Source organism: Convolutriloba macropyga, chromosome 1, assembly GCF_964194025.1.
Source record: "Convolutriloba macropyga chromosome 1, txConMacr16.3, whole genome shotgun sequence".
NCBI lineage: Eukaryota > Metazoa > Xenacoelomorpha > Acoela > Convolutidae > Convolutriloba > Convolutriloba macropyga.
In genome coordinates, this window is record NC_134468.1 from 46505398 (window position 1) to 46528720 (window position 23323).

The 23323-nt window shown below is 34.9% G+C and overlaps 1 protein-coding gene across 1 annotated transcript in view; it reads right to left on the reverse strand.

Moving 5' to 3' along the window:
• The window catches only part of LOC142349545 (uncharacterized), a 100918-nt gene that overhangs the window by 67716 nt on the left and 9879 nt on the right, over window positions 1-23323 (reverse strand). Inside the window, exons 3-4 of the mRNA XM_075401182.1 lie at window positions 16217-16438; window positions 9916-10165 (exon numbers count right to left, since the gene is read on the reverse strand). Coding sequence (XP_075257297.1) covers window positions 9916-10165; window positions 16217-16438 — 472 coding nt within the window. The remainder of the gene's footprint in view (window positions 1-9915; window positions 10166-16216; window positions 16439-23323) is intronic.

Consider the following 23323-nt stretch of genomic DNA (forward strand, 5'->3'; position numbering starts at 1 on the left):
AGTGATGGGCTGGGGTTGGAGTAACAGTTGGTCTTGGACCCAGAGCAGTGGTTGCTGGAATACTGACTGAAACATCCAGTGGCTGACTGTCCAGTGAGGATGGTGATGATTTGACTCCACACATGTCACCCAAATTTTCGTAGGCTTGATATCTGTTGAGTTGATTCTCGAAAAATGGCACACAATCGCACTATCTGTACAAGATACATCTCACTTCATCCGGCAAATTTCGTCAGTTGAAAGCATTTGTGGTATAGTTTTTGGAGGTAAGTGTCCTCCAGAAGTAAAGATAGTGCATTCAGACGGCTCCATTTTTTCCGGTTGGGCAGCAAGAGCGTTAATAAACACCTTCGGTATCAAACATTGCTGGTAAGTGTACCACAAATCGTTTTTTCTTTTTTCCTGTATCAGACCGACAAAATTTTCAAACACAGTCTGGTAAACAAGAGTTCTCTCAAAAGAAATAGCAGACTCCGAAAGAATTTTCAGGGACATTGTTTTAAAGTTTGTTTTCACGTTCGTTTCAATAATTAACTATTAAGTTGGAGCCAAAAAAGAAATGAACACAAGTACAAAATTCTTTCGCAACATGTGCTTAATAAAAACAAGGTTCGTTTTTTCTAAGACCAAACATATGATTGGCGCATAGACTTAGTCACAACTAGTTGCATATTATAGCTCTCTTTGTATATAGCATGTGGTTTTATTAAGACGTACTGTGGTTACTTTACAGAGGAAATTGGAGTCACATCTGTTTTGTATGGGTTTGTATGTAAATTATCTGTGGTCTCTGCACTATACAATCTAGGGTCAAATCTGTTCTAAATTAACTTGTATGTAAATTTCACGTGTCCCTACACAATTAATTTTGACCTCTCTCCCCACAGAAGTGTGAGGTTGTGTTGGTAATTTTACTGGTTCATATAAAAAACACATGTACTTGTTATATTTGTTCGCAAGCAAGTTCACGTAACTAATGTTTTGCAGAGGTATGGTTTTAATTAATTATTATCTAAGGCCACATACGTATAAAAGTCTAAAATTAACAGTCTCAAGTACGCCGTCGGGCATACTTGAAACTATATTTACAATCACTTGGATTTAATAACAAATATGACGACACTGGTTTGATCCCAACTTGGTGAGCTTCCTTATTTTGTAGTTGTTTTCATTATGTTGACTGAAAGTGATAAAATATGTTGCCTACCATGCTTTTTACTTCTTCAAAAGACACACAATTTGGAGATTGCTATTTCAACATTTTCCAAACTGAAAAGCGTTTGGCCAGGACAACTTTAAAAACGTAGAAGAAAACCGGAACCTATGTGTTTCTAAAGTTGTTCGAGAAAAGGGCGGTGGATTATGAGTTTGAACAGAGAATTTCTCTGATTTTAGATGAGTTTGGAAATTTAGTCAAAAAAGCAGAAAAAATACGTGAAGCTGCAACGCAAGGTTCCCCATCAAAACCACCCCCAGCAAAGAAGCTGAAACTTGATAAGTGTAGTAAAGATGGTGGGAGCAATGTTTGAACGCTCTCCCAACTATTTCAAACGGTTTCAAAAGCAGTTCAAGTTTTTAAATGTTGACGAAAAGCCAAACGTAACAGCTTTGAAAAACTATGCTGTGTGTCCTCATTTTGATTCCGCATTTTGTCAGTTACCAACTAACCATTTTCACGTTCTGATTGAGAGTGCAATTGATGTTGATACCATGAAGCGAATCAAAACTTTTGCATTTCCCTGTCTCTTTACTACCTTCAGAGAATTATTTTCAAATTCAAAGAGTGTGGAATTTAAAGGAGATACATTTTCAAAATTACAATTAGCCGAAGACTCTATTAGCAGATCTGGAGACAAAATTTATACCGCAAATTTACGCAAGCGAAGTCCACTCTTGGCAACAGCGGAACTGGAACCACAGAAAACGATTCACAATTTTGTGTGTTCTACAATTTCCTCGAAAACTCAACCTGATCAGTTTAGTAGTGAAATTTTGAAAAGAGTGTAATCAATTTTAAGTGGTCCTTATTCTGGTGCTTTTTGTGAGATTATGGATATCTTTATGAGTGGTTTTGGGAAAACTAAATTTTGATTCTGATTTACTATTTGTTCGTCTTGTATATGAAGGAAAATTCAATTTAGAAAAAATTGTTTCGCAATGTTAGTTTTGTTAGAGCATCATCTGAAGTGCAAAGCGAATCATTTGAAAATCATTACAATTTACAATTTTTCTATTATCAAAAATTAAATGAGCAATAAAAAAGCAAAAGAGTCCGCACAATTCTGAGTTCTGACTTTGAATTGGTTGGTTTTCAAGTAATTGGTGAAACTGTAAATTATTTTTTGCAAGTCGTTGATAAATATTTTTGTAAGAAGACAAGGATCGTCCAGGAGGATCAGCAAACACTAGATGGAGGTTCTTTTTACATATGAGGAGCCAGTGCGTGCCAGGACTTTGAAAATTTGACGCGTTTACTATTAAAAAATTTTTTGATGTCAATTTTGAAGGAAAATTGTCTGCTGAAAAAATTCCTTGCAATTTGTGCTCTACATTTTGACATATCTGAAATAAACGTACATCAGTTTGTTAGAATATGATTTTTTGACACTGGTCGCGAAGTATCAACAAAATTTGTACTGGCTTTTTCTCCAACAGTAAAAATTTCAATGTAGGTCCGTAAGGCCGCTGAAAACTTCAACTCAATAGATATGGAACCGTTTGTTAGCTCCGGATGTATAAAATCATGAGAAGTTTGTTGGTGCTAGTCAGATCAAATACCATTATAAAATGGTTGGGTTAGTCTGAAAGACTTATTCCGTGTCCATTGTCAAAATAGGCTAAATCTGATTTTGTATTTAGAAAAAGCGATGGCTATCAGTTGTAGATTTTGGGCTATCAGCCACTGCTAACCCGTTGCGATAAATATGTATCTGTTCCAAATGAAATAGATTTTGATTGTTGTTGCCCAAAAAAGCTTCCTTTGTATTATGACAAATTGCTAATCTTCGGATTGGCTCCCGTGCAAAAATATCCTCTTGCTTCCCAATATGGAGACCAGTTGAAGCTAAAAACGTCTTTGTCAAGGTTTCAAAGTAGAGACAGGCAGCAGGGCTAGTAAGCAAGGTTTTGTCAATGGCAGAAACGACCTCATCATTCAATTTCATTGCGAACGTGCAAATTAGCTTCAATAATTTTCACCTTGTAATGTTTTGCAGCATCATCGGAAACGATAACAAAATCGTCAATAGATCTTTTGAATGCAATATAAAGTGATACAACAAATAGCAGATGTTTATCACATGTGAAAAAATGTACCGCTACATTACCATAAAAATTGTTTTCTGCTGACTCTCTGACCGAGTTATTTTTTCGAGAAATTTCCGCTGCTTTTATTGCAGATGGATCTTCTCCGTAAGAAAAGCCTTGACAGGCTAACCAAGTGTTCTTTGCATCTTTGTTTTGCGGGAACTCAGTCTCTATGAAACTCTTGTGTGTATAATTTTCATTTGCGTCACAGATTTTCAATCCGTTGGCTGACACTGTGCAGTCAGAGAAAAGTGAATGCAACACATTATTGCAAAAGGAGCATCGGTTCTAGCAGTGTCAAAAGCAGCTGCTCCGTCATGTTTGAGATCAACTCCCGATGACTGAACAATTTTGCATTTGATTTCCCAAAACATTTTTTGTAAATCTATAAGGTTGTTACGGTCACCAGTTACCCCGGATTCTAACATAAGTCCATCAGGACTATAAACAGTGGATTTTTTTGAGAAACTCCTAATGGTTTTTCTTTCTTGGCGAAGTATTGATGCCCCTGTTTTTTTTCTTAGCCCTGTTGCTTGTTGCATTTTTGGATGTTTGTTTGGGTGATTTTTTACTGCTGACAACGTCTAACAAATCTGGAACACTTTGCTTTAGAAGTTCTTTTCCAATACGTTTTGCAGTAGGAAGAATGATACGTCGAGCTAGGGGTAAAGCCAACTGCCCAATTCCCGCAGCTAAGGCTCCAAAACCGTTGCCTCTTTGCTTGTAGTGGCCAGAAAAAAGTGGTAAGGATGTCTCTTGGTTAGCGTAATAAGAGTCCATGCTGAACGAAGAATTTTTTGAACTGAAGGGTTAAAATAATTTTACTGGTTCCCGAAAAGGGAACCAATTCTCCCGTTTATGTGTGAAGCTCAATCGATATTGACTGTATAGTGTTTGATAGACGTTTTTTTGAAGTCTAAATCGGAAAAACAATCCAATGAGTTGGTTCAAGATTGCAGGCACTACCGTTTTCAAGACGTTGTTTTGAATCAATGACTCGAAGCAAGGAGGCTTCGTATCATCAATGTACTGGTACTCAATAATATTGGTATATATGAAAATTGAGTGCTTTCCTGAGCAAAGATCAACGGTAACTTCTCCATAGTATGCTGCGGTTTCATCAATCTTCATTAGTTTGTTTGAAGTTGCGCTTTTCATTTTGTATCCTATGTGTACTCCATTACCATCTGGTTTGCCCGAAAAACAGACAATGCTCGGAATTCCTTTACTTGGAAAAGTAATTTCCTCATTTTCCCCATCAAAATTTAAAATTTTCCAGTTTTGTTATCTCTCTGAACAAAAAGTTTGGTAGTCCAACATTTCTTTTGATGGGAGTTAGTATGTCAACCACTGAGATATAAGTTCCCGTCATGGTAGAAAATTTCTCCCTTTTATACGGACAAGAGATTACATTGGCTTCAGTAGCCATTTTTGGCTGCCTTTGTACCCTTTTAAGCTATATACTACCATGTCTCCATTAACAATATGCTCAATTTTGTGGGGAAAATGATCTTACTGAGAGCTAATCACCAGTCACCAGCGAGTTGAATGTTATCATTGAAAACGTTTCGAAATGAATTGAGAGCGTTAGAGTCAAAAATTTCCATTGAAGCAGACGAAATAACATGCACAGTGAATTCATCGCTAAAACGGTTTTCACTCATTTTTCTCTACGCGAACAATTTGTAACCCTGCTTGATAATATTTGCCTTTAATGTTTTCAACGTTTGCATCAATAAGTAAATAAGTTGGTGGGTTGAAGGTTGGTAAGTGTTCTATCTCAAAAACTTCGTCGGGGAAAGATTGTTTATACCCCTTCATGAAGGCTTTGTCTTTCTTGACAATTCTAACAAAATCTCCAACGTAAAATTCGGGTCTCTGAACCTTAATTGTTTGAGCGCTCAAAGAGGCAAGTCGTGGAATATCCTTTTTAGTGACATTAATTGAAGCAAGTTTGGTTACTCGGTGGACCCGTTAATTAATTGCTTTCACAAATTGATCCAGTTTATCGATGCAGGAGTACGTAAACTTTTCTACAAGGTACTGGTAGATAATGTTTTTTAGTGATCAAATGTTTCGCTCAGCGAATGCAGACTTTTTTTCACTAAAAGTGCTGTATAATTGAATTTCTTGTTTGTTGCACAAGGTTCTGATGGCTCCAAGAAACTCTGTACCATCATCAACCCACACTTTTTGTGGTTGCTTGTTTTTTATCATTTTTTTAAAGGCCAAAGCAGTTTCCGTTGCAAACTTTGTTTTTAAGGGCTCCACACGAAAGCATCTGGAAAGACAGTCGACCGCAACCAATAAATTTTTAACATTTCCATTGTATTTTGCTAGTTTGTCCACGTAAACCAAGTCAACGGACCAAATTTCTTTTAGAACTTTTACTATTGCTTTTGAGTCTAGGAAATCGTAAATGCATTGGGTGATATTTTGTAAAAGGTAGCCTGTTTTCCAAGTATTTCTTAATTTTACCAAACGATAACTTGCTTTGAGTTTTCAATCGCGTTGGGTTTCCAAGCGACGCAGATCCCTTCAAATACAGTTGGTCCAACGTTTTTTTTTTCTCAGAAGAAATAAGATCATTTTTGCTGTTTGTTCTCGTCTTCTGCTGTCTTGTGCCCGTTTTTGACTGGTTGGTAACTTAATAACCGCTTCCTGATTGTCCTCGTGGGCTTGCAAAAATGTCTTTCTTGGTTTTGGATGCTTCCAAGATCTGTTTGGCATAGGTTTTCAAACTGGAAGTTTGAGAGCTAATAGCGCTCTAGAATATTTGAAAATATCCATTTTTTTGTTGACTTCTCTGTGCTATACAAAAAAAGTTGACACTTCTAAGCCAAGTGGATGGTAACCAATTTAAATGATACCACTTGGATCTTCAATAGATACCGTCAGAGATTCTAATATCTTGTTGAGAATGATTTCTGCTCTTCCTAATTTGCTTTTCTCCATCACTCCCAAATCTCTAATTATTAACTGAAACGTTGTAGTTGTACTTTTTTTGACAAAAGCTTCAATTTCACTGTCATCACTTATGGTCTCCTCTTTTTCCTCATGATCTGTTTCAACATTTATGCTGGGTTCTGTCCGGACTGCTCCATCTTCTTTTTCTCTCTTTTCCGGTTGTTTTAACCTGTTTCTTCGAATGAGAGACAATTGCGTGGCTTTCTGTTTGTAGACAGGATTAGCAAAAATTTCAATTTTTGCCGGTTGTGTTGACATGAACATTCTTTTGGGATTTAAAATAAACTCTTCAGTATGCATTGTCACTTCCTCAGATGAAGGTATTTCGAGAGAACAATGCCTTTTAAAAGAACAGTGCTTTTAGGAAAACTCTGCCTTTTATTTTTTAAACTTGTTTGTTTAGATAAAAATTTTAAAAGAATTTTCATGGTCTCTTATCAATTTGTTTGCTTGACGGGATCGTTACCGTTGACATCATTAAGCAAATACTCGCAAAGAAATTAATAAAACTACTAGATGCCGACTTGATTAGTTTCTTTGATATTATGTCCGATGTCTCTAAGATTCGCCGCAGCATACAAAACTCTTTCTCTCTCATTACTCAAATTGGTTATAACAACCTTAGCGAGGGGAGGTAAAAAACGAATGGTCCTGTTGGAAAAATATTGGAGCAGTAACGTAAATTGTCCAATGTTTTTGGATTCAGATCGAACAGTAAATGCCCAAAGGGTTGTTTGGTTGCTAGCTCGTAGCTATCTTTTTATAAATTGCGTGTTATTCAAATGTCGACCAATTGAAGAAATCTGTTGTATGTCACGGGGTGATTTAAATAAAATAATGTGTGTGGTCAATTGATTGTGACCATTTACTTTGCTGAAATAAATTGTGTTTCACTTAAATTACACTAATGTTTTTGTGACGTCCGACTGTAGCCAATTTCCAAAACTCTTTGTCATCGAAAATTTTTTTGCATGAATCGTCAAACACCAACAGACAGCTTTCGAGCTCCGATATCAAATAGAAGTTTGAAAATTTGGTAAACTGTATTTTTAATTTTGACTGTAGTGACTTAGGCTTGGGCTGTTCATGTTGGTAGAAATAAAAATTGAGAAGAAACTTTGGAGAAAGTGTTTTCGAGTAACATTCTGAAAATAAGCTCTGTTTTTCCACAACATGACGGACCGCAAACGGCTATAAACAACCGGTCAGTTGTTGAAAAGATTTTAATTGTAATTTTGGGTTGGGAAGAGCATATCCAACTGTACAAGAAAGAAGAGAAAACCAAAATGTAGACTCATCACATTCAAGCTGAAAAAGTTTTACCAGAGAACCAGAGAACAGTTCTACCAGAGAACCAATAACGAGAAAAATTATTATGAAAAGTTGTGTAAAATAAACAATTTCTGATCGTGGTATCTTTGAGTTACAAAACCTCCATGATCCTCTTTCACGGTGATTATCATCAAAAACTAAGTCAGTTATTGCCCCGCCCGTATCTAACTGATCCTCTGCTCTTCTCATTTCAGAGAGCTAAATTTGTTAATTTCATTTTATATATTTCATAAGATACAAATTGTGAATTTTGATTATCATTGATAAAGACAATGGTGTAGTTCGCATTTACTCTGCAGTTTTGTCTCTGAAAACATATGACTGTACGTTGTTCTTTTCAATTCTTTGTCTTATTTCAGCCGGAAAGCTCTTATTGGCCATTGACATCAGAACTGGTACTGCAGGCTTGGGCAGAGTTACAGGGGTTAGTTTTAGCTTTCGCCTTTTCTCTTCCAACGACATGGTACAATTGAAAGTACTCCAAAAGCGAAAAGTATTTCTTGAAGGCTTCTATTTCAGCTCTAGTACAGACAATTTGCTGTTTCCTCATCACAGTTTGATTACGACTGTCAAATTTGTCCTCCTTGACAACTGTAACTGTCAATTGCTTTATATCCGCTGTACAACTGTAAACCACTAATTTTGGGGAGAAGTTCATTTGAAGTAAAAACGGTGCTGCATTCTCGGACCGTCGATTCATTCGTTAGCCACAGGTAAAAAGTGTAGCTTTTTTGTTGCACAGTGTTTATTTCTTTGTTGCTTAGGACAGCTTAAAACATGTAAAGTACAAATTGGTGTCTCGTGAAAAGTTTTTAAATTTTCAATTTTTGGACATAAAAAAAATCTCTAATTTGACAACGTCCTTTTTGAGAAGTTTCTGAAGAGTTTCTGTTTTCTCGGTTCCTTTCGCATAAAAAGTTGCCGAGGGAAATCGAAGTGCTATGCTATCAATAAAATGTTGCAAATAACAATATGAGGAATTTGCATTCTCCCATTTCAAATCATGGAGATATTTTGACACCCAACTGTTTGATCGTCTCTCACTCGAAGACTTTATGTTGAATGAAGTTGGGGGTAAAAATGACACAGTATCGCAACAATTTTCTGTCGAAACAGCTAGGTCTTTGATAATAAAATCAAACTTTTTATGTCGTAAGCCTTCAAAATCAAGAACAAATGGTCGTGATTACAACATTCTAGTTAACTGGATAAATTGCCTTGAAAAAAATTTACATAAAGACAGAAGGCAAGTCCTGTCACGTGACCAAGGTACTCGTTTGTCACTGGACATGGTAAGACATACGAATAGCCCGGCCCTTTTTCACTATATTCAAAAACAAAACCTAAAGCGTCGTGAAGGATAGCAAGAAACCTCAAAAATTTTGTAAGACTTGAATACTTGTCAGAGATGAATTATCAATACCAATCAGTCCTCCATAGGGTTTCATTTTCATAGCAACATCCAAATCAAAGTCAGGATCCAAGTACTGACATGTCGCCAAGAAACAAAGAAACCTTTCACCGTATTGAGAATGATCTTTTTTTCAGTTCTTTGTAAATTTAGTGAATAGCTTTCAAATCAACCGTCGCTAGGGTTGTCATGACGAAAAAATGAGTTTCTAGGCGGCCTAATCCCCTTAATCCCTTTCCGTCTAGGATAACCCCCTATTATCCCATGTTTAAGTATCGTAGTAAAATCCCTCTCTCTCTCTCTCTCTCTCTCTCTCTCTCTCTCTCTCTCTCTCTCTCTCTCTCTCTCTCTCTCTCTCTCTCTCTCTCTCTTTCAGACAGTATTTACTTACTACTATTGGGATCTGGCGAACAAGTGAAGTGTTAAGGGCAATTGCTATACTTGACAAGACGCCAGCGCACCTACTAATTTGTAGGCTTGGTGTGGTTGCCGGGGAGATTTTTTCCCTACGAAAGGGACAGAGCAAGTGACAGTTTATGATTAAGTTGCAGATTTCTCTCTGATCTTGACACGTGTAAACGGAAGTTGTTTAATTATTAATTATCTAGGAAACAAAAACAAGGATTCTCTTATCTTTTTTGTGCTTAAGAATTGAAACTTCTGTGGTTGCTCCAGGAGATGCCTGTATAAGTTTCTTAACCAAAATTACAATTTACATTGTTATTCCAAATTTTATATGGAGTCCACTTAATGTCAACTAAGAAGAGTCAATGCATGAAAAGTAAATCCACTGGTACAAAAATTACAACAACCACTAACCACGTTCCAGACCACATTAGATTAGCCCACATTGTCAATTCTAGTGCTTCGTTTTGATTGAATAAAGTAAAAAGGCTAACTTGTGCATTAGAAGTTTTGTCTTCTGAGCTGAAGTTGACTGAATCTGTTTGTAATAATCAGAGTAGCGTGCCACTCTCTCCCTCGGCCGGCCCTTCTCAACTAATATGGCTTGATTCTGATCCGCTCTCTCTTTTTCCAAATCTCTCTTTTTCATAATATTCAAGAAACCGGCTGCTTCGTCAACTTTTGTTTGACCAACTTTTAAAGTTGTTGAATCGTCTGCTAGACACAAATCCATTTCTTGTTCATCTAAAATAAAAGTAGCTTTCTTTCCCCCTAGGCGATATTGCAGTTTGTTCTGAAATTTTTGGTGTAAAGAACTGCGCTGAAACATGCTCAATTTTCGAAAATAACACAAGGCAGAAAATTTTTATCACTGAGCCCTCCCCTTAAAATCACTGAAATTATTGTTCCGACCCCTCTTGAAGGGGGGAGGAACTATATACTCAAATGGGTTTCTTTTGTTCCGACAATTTTAGCCGATCGATATAATAATCGTACAGAGTTGTGAGTGGTATCATTAGAAAGCCCGTCCAGCATAGAATATGGAATTAAAAACATTTTTACAATTTTTGCTTTTGATATGGAGTTATCGAGGTTTAAAATTTTGGGAAAATTAGACGTATTTCAGCTGTTTTTATTCACATTTTTGACCAAATTTTTGTCAATGTTGACCAATTGTCGCTCGTCAATTTTGCTAAAATATGTTGAATTTGTTAACTGTAGTGTTATAGGTTTTATCTCTAAAGATAGAGGAGGCTTGCTGAATTGTTCGATCCGAGTTTTATGCTAAATTTATCAAAATTCCGACCTTTTTTCGTCAAAAATGGTATCAAATTTGCTGGAAGTAGACACCTTAAAACTGCGGCCAGATTCGTTTTAAGCTCAAAAAAGAGCAACTTGTATTCCAGTTGGCTTATGAGTCTTCTGGAATTATAATTTTACCAATTTTTCGCAAACTCAAACTCAATAATTGAACTGTAAAATTTTGCATAGAATTGATCTATTTTGCAGCCAATTCAACATTTGAGTGATTTGCTGGAACCGCAGCAACATCTGCGTTGATCTTGAGCACACTATGGATCCTTATGACAAAAAGTTTTTATATTTTTTATGGGGCGCTACATTTTTTTCCCAAATATTTCCGTTATGTAAACGTTTTTTATGTAAATTACGGACAAACATTTCAAACCAGTGCTCCATTAGCAACAATTACTATTAAATATAAACGAGACCCAACGAGATAGGGTTTCAGAGATAAGTTCATGGTTTTTTTTTGGCTCTGACAAAATTGTTTTCTTAAAAATTTTATGGACTTCATTCGTATTGCTTTCATTTCGTATACTTTTTTTTAGCCCAATGACTAAGTGTCCCCAATCAAAGATCAAATTAGTTTTTAGAAAATATAAAAAAAACTAGACACTTTTTTCTGTTGTTATCTAATATCTGTTATGACATTGAATCTATTTGTTTTGAGAAATTATCTACGAATTATCGAACATTACCATCATTTTATTTTAGTTCTCTCAACTTCAGGCTAATCCTCAGTGAAAACAGTCAAAAACCGACCTTCTTTGAACTCAAAACTAATGCCGCTAACAGTTTTAAATTCAACTAATGCTTTCTTTATTTTGGTACTACTCATTTTCAGTTTCTTTTATATAAAAACTGCATATTTTATCAGTGCATTTTGCTTTCTTGTCAAATTTTCACATTATTGACAAGTCCAACTGAATAAATTCAGTATAGGGAAAATGCACAAGGTTGGAAAAGGCGAATCTGGATATGTTAATTGTTTTTGTTGAATAGTTTAAGCTTTTTTATGAGTTTTTTTATTTTGCCTAAGTTTGTATTTCTTTTCGTTGTGCGCCACATACCGAATAGTGATAGATCTTATTTGCTTCCCCAAGACGTATAACTCAACTTAATTAAAGATTTCAGTTTATAGCTGTTTGTTTTAATGACTTTCAAATTAAGAATATTAAAAAAGTTTTTTCCATCTGTTTCCTCCTTTTTGCTTTTATTTTCGTCACCAAGTAATCAATCTCACTCATTAGTAGTCTCAAGTACTTTTGTTGCTTGCAACTTCTTTTGCTTGGCTATAAATTGTGACTGATTGCTTCGACCACTGAGTTTTTGTTGTCGTGACTAAACAGTCTTTTTATGAGGAAGACTTGTTGATGTTAACATGAAAGTAAAAAATTGATTTACAGTTTCTGCATGTATAATTTTATAATTATACTGCCGTGAACAGTGTCTTGTCGAAAAATTGCTTGACGATTTAACTTGTTTATGTAAATGTTTTTTAGGGTTCGTAACTTAGTCTCATTATTAACAGGCTCAATTGGCTCCCTGAGGTGTTGGAACTTAAACCTTTGCATTTTTTGTAATTCTTAGACTGTTATGACCTGAAAACATTTGTTTTCAAAAAATTTAGATATTGAGCTTCTTTTTATTAAATAATTTTTCCGTCGATTTTTAGCTCAGTCCCTGTAAAACAGGTCACAACACTTTTCTAGTGAGCTATAACTTAATATTTATAACGGTTTTAGCTTCAAACTTTCGTTTCTCGGCTTTTTTACTGCTGTTTCGAGATTTCATAAATTTAGATTTTTTTTATATTTGTACATTTCAAAGGGTTTTTATTTTTTATAAATTATAACAAAAATCCTTGATTCCGTTGGCTTTCAAAATCTGCCCAATCAAAAATTGGACAATGACATGTCTCAATTGCTCCCTTTGTAGATGTAAATGAACTTTTTAGTGGTTTCAGCTGATATCTAATGACAATAATAATTGTGAAATTGATTGTTTTCAAAAACGGAAAAGTATTTTTTCAAATTTGCAACTATTTGCTCTTTTTTATCGACTTGTTAACTGGTCGCATTTGGGACAGGTTTCATATCTTTTCTAATGAAGTTTAGGTTTAATTGTTTTATTTTGGTTTTTATCTGATGCAAAGCTGATTTTGTTATGATTTTTTTATTATAGACATCGAATTTTTGTCGTAAATAAAGTTTGCTGTTTGATTTTTATTATTGTCCCTTCTAGCAGTCCTATTATCAACATTTTTCATCGGCCCTCTAGCTTGGCATTATCGTATTTCCTTGGTTGTTCATTGAACGATGTGTATATTTTTGAAAGTTTTCTATCTCTTCATCATTTGGTAGCAAACGGAGTCAAGAATGTGAATGAGCGGGATCGGAACATTATGTGCGTACGCACATTACCGAGCCTCCTTATGTCTGCTAAAATTAAATTTGTATTTGTATGCATATTAAGCATAGCTCAACCAAGTACCTGTTAATGACTATATGAAAGATTTCTAGAACCGCATTGACATTCTAGAATTCCTATTGATAAAGGAGAACCGAAGAATGATCCAAGGCGTCACAGGTAGCAACATATCAAAATTTCAAGAAAGGAAATGGAAACAGTTCTTCTTAGAATTATATCATAAGTTAAATATTTCAGCATGTTCGTGCTCTCGCTTCAAGAGTACATTAACCAATTTAAAGTTTTGATTGAGTTGAAACATGAAAGCGCGCTTGCTCCTTTTTTCAAAGCAAGAAAAGAAACCACTGGATAAACACAGAAGGGGACGATAGAAGGTTTGGTTGGGGTACAATTTTTTGTATATTGCAGACATTTGAGCCCAAAAAGCATAGGAAATTAAATATTTTGATAACTGCCCAGCTCTTTCTATTAATAATTTCTAATCATCTTTAATAATGAATCAGTTAACATTTATTCTGAAAAATTGTTGACAATTTTTAGCAAAAATTCAAAAATTTCAGGGTTTTAAAATTTTCAAATTCGAACAAGATTGGCGAAACAAAAATAAGAAAGATGTTTGATAAATAGTAGGAATGATAACAACCATCCCTTTACTATCTGGTCTTAGAAAGCAAACATTGTACAAGCAAATTTCAGAAATGTAATAGAAGTTTCATTTAATCTCTTTTTGTGCCCGTAAGCAGTGAAAATTGAATGTTTGAACAATTAGAATATCAAATATTCCGCTGAAATTATTGCAGTGGTGAAAAGAAAAACAGATGATTAAATTTTTTGGAAAATGCGTTAGGTTGGATTATTTTCAACTAATATGCAAAATAAATGGCAAAATGATTTAAAAAAAACACGAGATCAATGTGCCTCAAAAGAGCCAATTTGATACTATTCTATTATAAACAACAAATAAAATCCAGATTTTGTTTTTAATTGAGATGCATTAGAACCCGTAAAACAGAATACTAAATTTTCCTTTTGCAGGCCTAAACTTTATTACTCAATTATTTTTAATAGTACATTTCATATCACTACAAGCAACGCATTAAAGTTGAGAAATTTTAACTATGAGAGGAACAAATAGAATGATTAATCATAAGTGTACGCATTCTTTTAAAAAAGAGCTACAGTTTTACAAATCAAAAACGAAGGTTGAATAGTTATAATAAGCAATTGTTACTTATGAAAACTATGGAACTATTTTTAAAAATTAGAAAATAAAATTGAAAAAAAAACGTATTCATCATCGTATTAAAATACCTATTTTGATTTGCTGTTTGTAAGAACAAACGCCAGTCTTAAAAAAAACATTGACTCAAAAAGCAGTCAACAAAAATTTATACGACTTTCATTTCATTAAAGTCAGAGAGGCAACCAAAGGGTCGGTTAAATCACTTTTTATCTCTGTCTTCTTTAGTATTTTGTTTTCTGTATTTAGGTTTTCCAGAGAACTCATTATTAACCCAATTCAGCCTTAATAGACATTTTTATTTAAAAATTTTTTAAAAAAATGTTGCATTTTTTTTTGAAAAAAGTGATAACGATTTAAAAATTCCAATTGTTGTAGTTTTAAATGCTATTGTAAAGTATGAGACTGCATAAGACTGAGTGCCTAGTGTGACTTATTTATTGAAAATATCAAGGATTGGAGACTAATTTTTTTTATAGTTTGATATTTCTAAGTTTAACGCAAATATCTTTTCTTAAATTTTATGTCAAACAATATTATCGACAAAATATTTTGTCAACAGAAACCGTTTGTGTAATGTGTTTCGCGATAAAATTCATTTTTTCACCGTTAGTTGAAATAATTTTACCAGGAAATTCAGAAAATTGTTGCAATTTTTTTGCTCAAAATTTGTCCCTTTTCAGCATTGCACAGTTTGTTAATCTGCTGAGAAAAATGTTTTTATCACATATATACGCACTACCTAGCGGAAAATGGAGATGTTGCTATCGTTTGTAAGTAAAATTCACACACTATTTTGATAAATTGTGAGAAACCCGACGGCGCGGATTTTACTTACGTTAAACTTCTTTTAATTTGAAAGCAAAATTTTTGAGCGCATTAAAAGTCGTTTGAACCTAAGCGAATTAAAGTTTCTTTGTGAACTCTGCTTACGTATTCTTGCTTTTATGTTTCAAAAGCAAGCGCTGTTCACAGAGATTAATTAATATTACGTTTATTAGGATTGGTCGTGAGATTCACTTAAAGATAAATGCAAGTTTGCATCATAAATTTAAGGTCAAACGACTTGTAATGCGGATAATTCTAAGTGGTTTCTGCAGGCATTAAATTCACATATTGTGAAATGTATTGAAAAAATTTTTGTCATGTTTCATCCGCCTTTGTAAGCATGTACTCTTGTGTGATTGTAGTTTATATGTGATATGCGATTGCAGTTTTTATCTAGAACGGGCAAGCAATATTCAGAAGCCTGATTATTAGTATTATTTGCATTTTTGTACCGGCTCTATGGTGATAACTTTTATAGTTCATTTCAAGTATCTAAAGAATTTTTTTCACCCTTTCAATTTATAATTTTTTTATTAGGACAAAAAAAATACAAATATCTCTTCAGTGGCTATGTCAGGTTATGGTGAGCTTTTCAATTATTACCACTTCCGCATTTACGCAAAAGATGATACCTGCCCAATTTTTATCGAAAAAGTCGGGCTGGCATGAACTTCATAATCACAACATATATTTACAGGGATAGAACAAAAATACCTCTAAGTTGAAGACTAAGTTTAGAGTTGAAAACACTTAAGTTAGTGTAAGAGATGCAATAAAAGTGTGTTGAAAAAAGTGTAGTGAAGTGCGCTGGAAGGGACTGAGATTGACGCCAAAAATGATGCAGAAAATGCCGAAATTTAGCGGCGTTCATTTGACAATTCATCAACTCAGACCAACTTTTACTACACAATGATGCATTGAAGACGCACAGGCTTACGACATCAACGAGATAAGTTAAAATGTTTGTGTGTCAAAATCCAGAGAAAAATATTTGCCTTGATTGTTGTTCGTGTCACCATCCTGTGGTTCGCCCGATTGCAAGAATGGGTTCAAAGACATCTGGCATCTCTGGGGTAGAGTGAAATTCATATTGAGTTGTAAAATGGGCTTAATGTTAGCTCGAATCAATACAGGCTTCTCTTCTAAGCCGCATACTCTCTCCTTTATATAATATGGGAGAAGAGGTCGCGTCGCCAGGGCCTTCTTCTGCCAGTCAACTATCCACACAATTATTTGCTTCTTTTCTCCGCTACTTCAGTCAATTTTGTTCCTAAATGATATTAGTCGGGGGGGGGGGGGGTGTTTTTGCCAGAAGTTTAGATGCCTACATGAAAACAGATAGTTCAAACAAGCCTTGTTTACTGTGAAAAATGATGACATTTAACTTCATCGACAAAAATAATTATCAGATGCCTAATACCGTCATATTGATGCATTAAAAGATTCAATTTCAAAAACCATAAACGACTGCAACAATGATTCGCATGATCAAGTATTTTTCTCCACCATGGACCTCGAATATGCATGCAGTCAAGTTAATCTTCACACTGATACCGCTATAAACAGTAACTTCAATACAGTGAATGGTGATGTGACAGGCACATACCACTGAAACAGAAAATCTTTGATTTTGTTTCCAATTGCTTACAAAAATTTGACGCTGAGGACTCACGAATTTGAAAATTGCCAGAGTTTACCATGAGTACGAAGGCAAAACTCCATTATCTATGTAATGAAATAAGTTAACAAAAATGAGGGAACAAATACGGGACAGTATATAAACCAGTTAGCATTGGAAAAGGTGAGAAAACTGCACCTTGTTTTACGAGACCTTTTGGAATTCATGGAATTTCAAATCGAAAACTCACAATTAGTAGCCTATTCCTAAAAATTACATAAAACCTCTCTGTCAGCGTCAAAATAAATTAAGCGCAAAACTTTCACTCTTCTCTTTCCAATAACCTTATGATTTTTACGTTAATTTCTTAAAACTGAAATTCATTCTATCAAAAACCAAGTAAACGGGCACCTAAATTTCTTCAGGGGAAAAACAAAAACTGAAAAAAATTATCACCAAACAATTGATGAAGCATTAAAGTTAATTGCTTAAAAATCACTTTCTTTGAGGCAAAGCAACATTTAGAATAAAAAACTACTAGATAATCTGTTTCATGTCTTTTCAACTTTTTTATTCGGCAGAATCTGCACCATTTAGACTGCTTAAGACAACTATGAGCTCTAACCCCAGCCTAATAACTTCGGGTTCCGTGAAATCTAAAATTGAGGTAGCCAAAAAAATTGTCAGTAGATTTTGGTATTCAAATTTATGATTGGTCAATGAAATCCAGGCATGGAATTCCAATAAACATGTCAAATCTTTTAAGTGGAGTTGAAAAGCCCGTCAACTTCTGCCAAAAACATTTTCTGACCGTTTTGCACCTAAATTATTATTGAGCAATTGTCTTTTTACGTAAAATTTGAGTGGTATCATTGGAGAGGACATCGATCGTAGATCAAATAAATGATCAAATTTGAATGTCATTTTTCATGATATTTTGGAACTCTGAAGTTTGGCTTATTCTTCATTGTTTTGAAGCATCTTATCAATATCTAAGCATTTTCCTTTCGGTTTTGCCTAATCCCGATGACCTGCAATTTTTGAATGACAACACGTTTAAAATGACAACATTTATTGGCCCGTTTTCTGATTTTATGAATCAATAAAACTAACGCAGTAACAATTATTGCAAAGAAGCCTAAATACACCGCTGTTTGGTTTCTACTTTTGAGCATTTTTTAGTTTCTATTGTTGATCAGTCCCTGCTTTTTGTCCTAGAATTCTTCCAGTTTTATGGTTATTTTCAATCAATTGTTGATGTTAGTTTTGTTCCAAAAAACAACCAAAGTTTCGGTGCAGTGCAAGTTCTCATAATGAACTTGTATGTCCAAATTATTAAAACTCAAAATTCCACAAGAGTTAAGTCAATTTTGTGTATATAGATCTGCTTAACAACACTCAACACTATAGATTAAAGAGTTCATTCCAATCAAAATTTAAATTTGAACAAAAAAGTAGCTTCTTCTATGGAGTTCTTGCCCTTTTCACTAATCTCAAGCTAATTTTTGTCTCATTCATGCAAAAACGCAAACAGTTTTGTTACCGAGAAAATGAATGCACGCTTAAAATATTAACCAATCAGAATAGAGTATTTTCAATACGGATATAAATACACACAAATGGTTCTAACATACGCTCTAATTTATAAATACACGCAAATCGTTCTAATATACGTAAAAATCGTTCTATTATACGTTGTAATGCTACAATATGTATCAAAATAGGTTGTTTTTGGCGTAACATTTTTAGTTTCTCTAGACGATTGTTGACCGATTATGAACCGATTCTGACATCAGAGACATCAGACAAAAGCCGGTAGAAGAGCATTAAGAAAAAATTTGCCATCTAAAACTCGCTTGTTGCTATGTATTTTACGATGATAATACGTTGACTTATATTATCGCTTATTTCTGCCGTTTCTGAACAATAAATTGAAGTGACGAACGTCTGTTTTGCATCTGTATCAAGATTCCTGTCTTTTTTATCAAGAACATTTGATACAATAACATTCAAAAAGGTTTTGTGTCAAATGATGATATCAAAAATTGCTATGAAACCGTGTATGAAAATACTTTTTTGTTAAAATGACGACGAGTTGTCAATTAGTGCTGAAAACAATGAGGCAAAACTTTGTACCACCAGTATTACACTTTTTGCCAAAAATAGCGTACAATTTTCAAGACTATAATTACAGTTTTTGTTCAAGTGCGCCGCACTTGTCTTATGGCCGTCTTTCCATTCAAAATTGCTAAAAGACATGCAACCAAAAGTTTGATTTAATAATTTGATGTGTTTTTATTCCGAAAAAGCATACATTTCAAGTTTTTGGAAAACTTGTGCTTTTGTAATCTTACATTATTCATGTCTTTAACCTTAAAATTTTCGAAAGATCGAAAAGCGCATTATATTTAGAGCTCACTATAAAATATATAAAAATATGTAGAATTGTAATACACAGATTGGTGGCGGTCAAGCAAGCCGATAGGCAAGCAAGCCGAATTTTGAAAATGAGGTCAAATAAGCCGAAAAATTTTCGGATACCCGTATTTTAAGTTGCCCCTGGCGGGCCGGTGGGCTTCGCCGCGATAACCGGCCCGCTATTTCCGGATTACATCCCACAGCGGATGAGAGGCATGGCCATGGACAGCGGTCTGCTGAGGCCCGTACTCACTAGATATCTAACAATTGACGCATTTTTGTTTCTTTGGTGCATTGGAATACATTATCCACAATAATACTACGCGCAGTATTGATTGTAACGGCTGACAATGTATTATTTCTGATAGATTACATAACTATTACATAACTTTCGGCTTGCTTTTCTGTCGGCTTGCTTGCCTATCGGCTTACTTTGCATTCGCCAAAAAGATTTACTGCGTGATTTCACAATCAATCAATCAGATGCAATGCTTAATTTTCTCGTTCTTTAGGTAACTTTACTGCTTTATTTCATTTTACCCTTCTCAAAAGATTCTGAAGGAAATTTTTACTCACAGTACATGCACATAAATATAGCGTTTTTGTGTTGAGAAATTTGGTCGTTTGGACAGTAAAATTTTGTAAAAAAAACAGCATGCTTACAAAGAGCTTGCTGAAGATTTCAATTGGAAGCTTCAACTTGTTATGCAATTCCAGAGTAAGAGCCAATAACTACTCTTCATGAGCTCGTTTCTCATTTTTGAATCTAAATCTTTTCAGATAAATAGTTTGCCTCCAAAAATTTCTCTTTCGTCTGTTCCCATGCGTAAAGAAAACTAAATTAATTCTGTTGGCAACTCGTCAATTTTTAATTTGAAGTTGTTGAGCAATTTGATACATTTCAAAACAATTTATTTTCTTGATTTAAGGTTGGACCACGAACACAAACGAGAACAATCACAACATTTAATACAAACGTACAATGTCACCCAGTTGAGAAAGTGGGTAAAATGGTCATTTTCTAGCTGTAAATGACTCTTCTCTTTTCACTGTCTTTTTCTGAAGCAAATGACCGTCTTTGAGCGTTTTTTTATTTAAATCTTCAGGATTTGGTCCTTTTATTAGGCATGACTTTTTACGGATGTGATTATTTTTGGCAGTTTTCCTAACAAGGGACCACCACGCCAAAATTTGCACACGCATTTCATCAATTTTTTCGAAATGCCCCAATTCCAATTGAATTCAAGGAAAGATTTCGGCAAATAATGACAGAAAGTTTTATGTTTAAAAAATGGTCCGAAAAAGAGGTCTACGCCAATATTTTGTAGGTATAAAAACGGTCAAAAACTGCCATTTAGCAAAAAAAGGGTCAAAACAATCGTTTCCAAAATCGAAAACTCTAAAGCTAGCACCAATTAAAACTGTTCTCTTAAACGGTATGCTGCAAATGTCAATATGCTGTCACCGTTTATCCGCCCAACATTTACTCCAAATTATTGTAGTCCAAGTTTTCGAGTTTCAAGTTTATATTCTCTGCAGACGTCATAAATAAATGTTAGATTTGCGTTTACTTTCCATCATTAATGTTACCGTTCATTCTTTTGCATGTAACTGGACAATCCACCCATTTACACTCAAATTTGCGCGATTGAACAACACTTTTGTAAATCCTTCCCGGGTCGAGGTTTTTGGGTAAATTTTCGTAAGAAATGCGGTGAATGCGGTGATTTTTCGTAAGAAATGCGGTGATTGCGGTGAATGCGGTGAAAAAAATAATTCATCGCTTTTCACCGCATTTCTTACAAAAATTCACCACCAAATTCACCGCATTTCTTACGAAAATTCACCGCATAGACTATTATGGCAAATTAATGTAAGAAATGCGGTGAATGCGGTGAATGCGGTGAAAAAAAATAATTCACCGCTAATCGACCCCAGGTCTAGGTGTCAACGCTAAAAAGCGTTAAATTATGTGAGATTTTGTTGTGGGCTGAAGTATCCATATTTTTTTCAATAAAATCAGTTGGATGCAGATGAAACTGGAAAGTGTTGAAAGCAGACAAAAGTAGTGAGAATATCAAAAATTTTTATTTTTAAACCATTTTTTCTATATGATGGAGCAAATTATCGACCCCCCAACCTCAATTTTTGAACTCTTGCTGTAATCTACTTTCAAAAAATTATTGCAAATTTTCAAAAAAAATAGTTGGATGCAATTGAAACTGGAAGGCAGACAAAAGTAGTGAAAACTTTATTGTTTTTTTCACCGCATTTAGCGGTGAAAAAAAATAATTCACCGCCACTGAGAACGCGGTGAAAAAAAATAATTCACCGCGATTCACCGCATTCACCGAAAAAAGATGTAAGAAATACGCGGTGAAAATTATTTTTTTTTACCGCATTTCACCGCATTTCTTACGAAAATTCACCACCAAACCTCGACCGGGGCTATGCAACAATCACACTGGCCTTTACAATTTGACTCGACAGAATACAAAGCAGTTGTCTCTCTCAAGCTTTACGTTAAAGAAGGAAATTAATAAATTCGGGCGCAGCCTCGTTTTTAAAACCTATCCACCTCCTCAGAATCAACTTCAATTTAAGATCATTATTTCTTCACCAAAACTTTGGAAAAATCCCACCCCTAAGTTGAACTGAACAATCGAAAAATTTGTCAATCTTATATCAAGAACAATACGAATTTAAAAGCTATCGGGGTTTCGAAGTTGGCGACAGCTTGAGGATCTTCACCATATGTTGCTTGTTGCACTCCGAATATTATGATGCAGTCTGCTTAATGCAGATCTATAGACTCTGACAGGCTCTGTATTATCTAATGAGATTTACTGGGGCCTGAGAGGGTGAGGCTGTGGAATTTTTTTTTCAACCAAAGCAGAGGCCACGCGCAATCGACAAGCATGGTAGATCATATCTAAACGTGGGGGTTGGGACTGGTATTTCAAAATTTATAGCATGTTCTAGCTCAACTCAAACTATCTGATCTTGAGGACAATGACATTTCAAGGTTTGCCGAAACACTTTTTGAGTTTTGAAGTCATACAAAAACGGAGCTATTTTCATGTGCAACATCATATAGCAATACATTTAAATCTAAAAATGAACTAAACAATCTGAAACCACGAACAGAGAGCAAAACTAGCCGAAACAACGCCAAACAAAATCAAGACCAAACCAATCTCAAAAGGACAACTAGTCCAACAGCTGAGATTGAAATTAGTCTAATGGGAGCAGTTCGATATCTGTTTGAGGAACAATGACAGAACTACTAAACAGTTGATTTTCTCAAACACCTCAACGAGCAGCAACCACAAAAGGGGAGCTTGACCACTTGTGCCGTAAGCTCGTGGGGCACTAGCTAACAACAAACGGATTTGACAACATAGCTGAGCAATCTGTCAAGAGAAACTGCTCATGGTTGCGAGCCCAGCAAAAATCAAAGAAATCCAATGCTGAAAACTGAAAATCTCGTGCTTCTGCATCACATAGTAACCTAAGACATGGAATATCTACTGCAAAGTGGATGTCAGTCGAATTGAAAGCAGTCAACAATTTAAAAAGCTTGCACCCAAGAACAAAGAGTTCAAAAACCGAATTGAGACAAGAGGTCCACTTCTGACAACGGGAATGTTTCAAAAGGAAGTGGTTGCTACATCCAAAATAGAAGACTACCCGTCGGGGCATCTTGAAACCGGCCTCCAGCCTCCGGTAATTGACTTCCAGTAAAAAAAAATGCCCGCAGTTCTGATTTGGAACAAAAATTGACGTTATCAATTCAGAACCAGACATTTTTTTTCGAAACAGCAACGATCAGTCGACAAAGTAAAAAGGATGAGTTGATCTGATTGGATGGTCCGTGGAAACGGAAAACTTTTTGCTTTATTGAGCAAACCGAACATTTCAGTCGTCAAAAAATCAGTCATCAATCATATATTAACCAAAACCAGTGTATCACCTAATGAATATCAGCATCAATCTAAGCAACCGATTTGATGCAACACGAGGCAATGGTACTAATGTGATCCCATGAGGTGGCATCAATGTCATA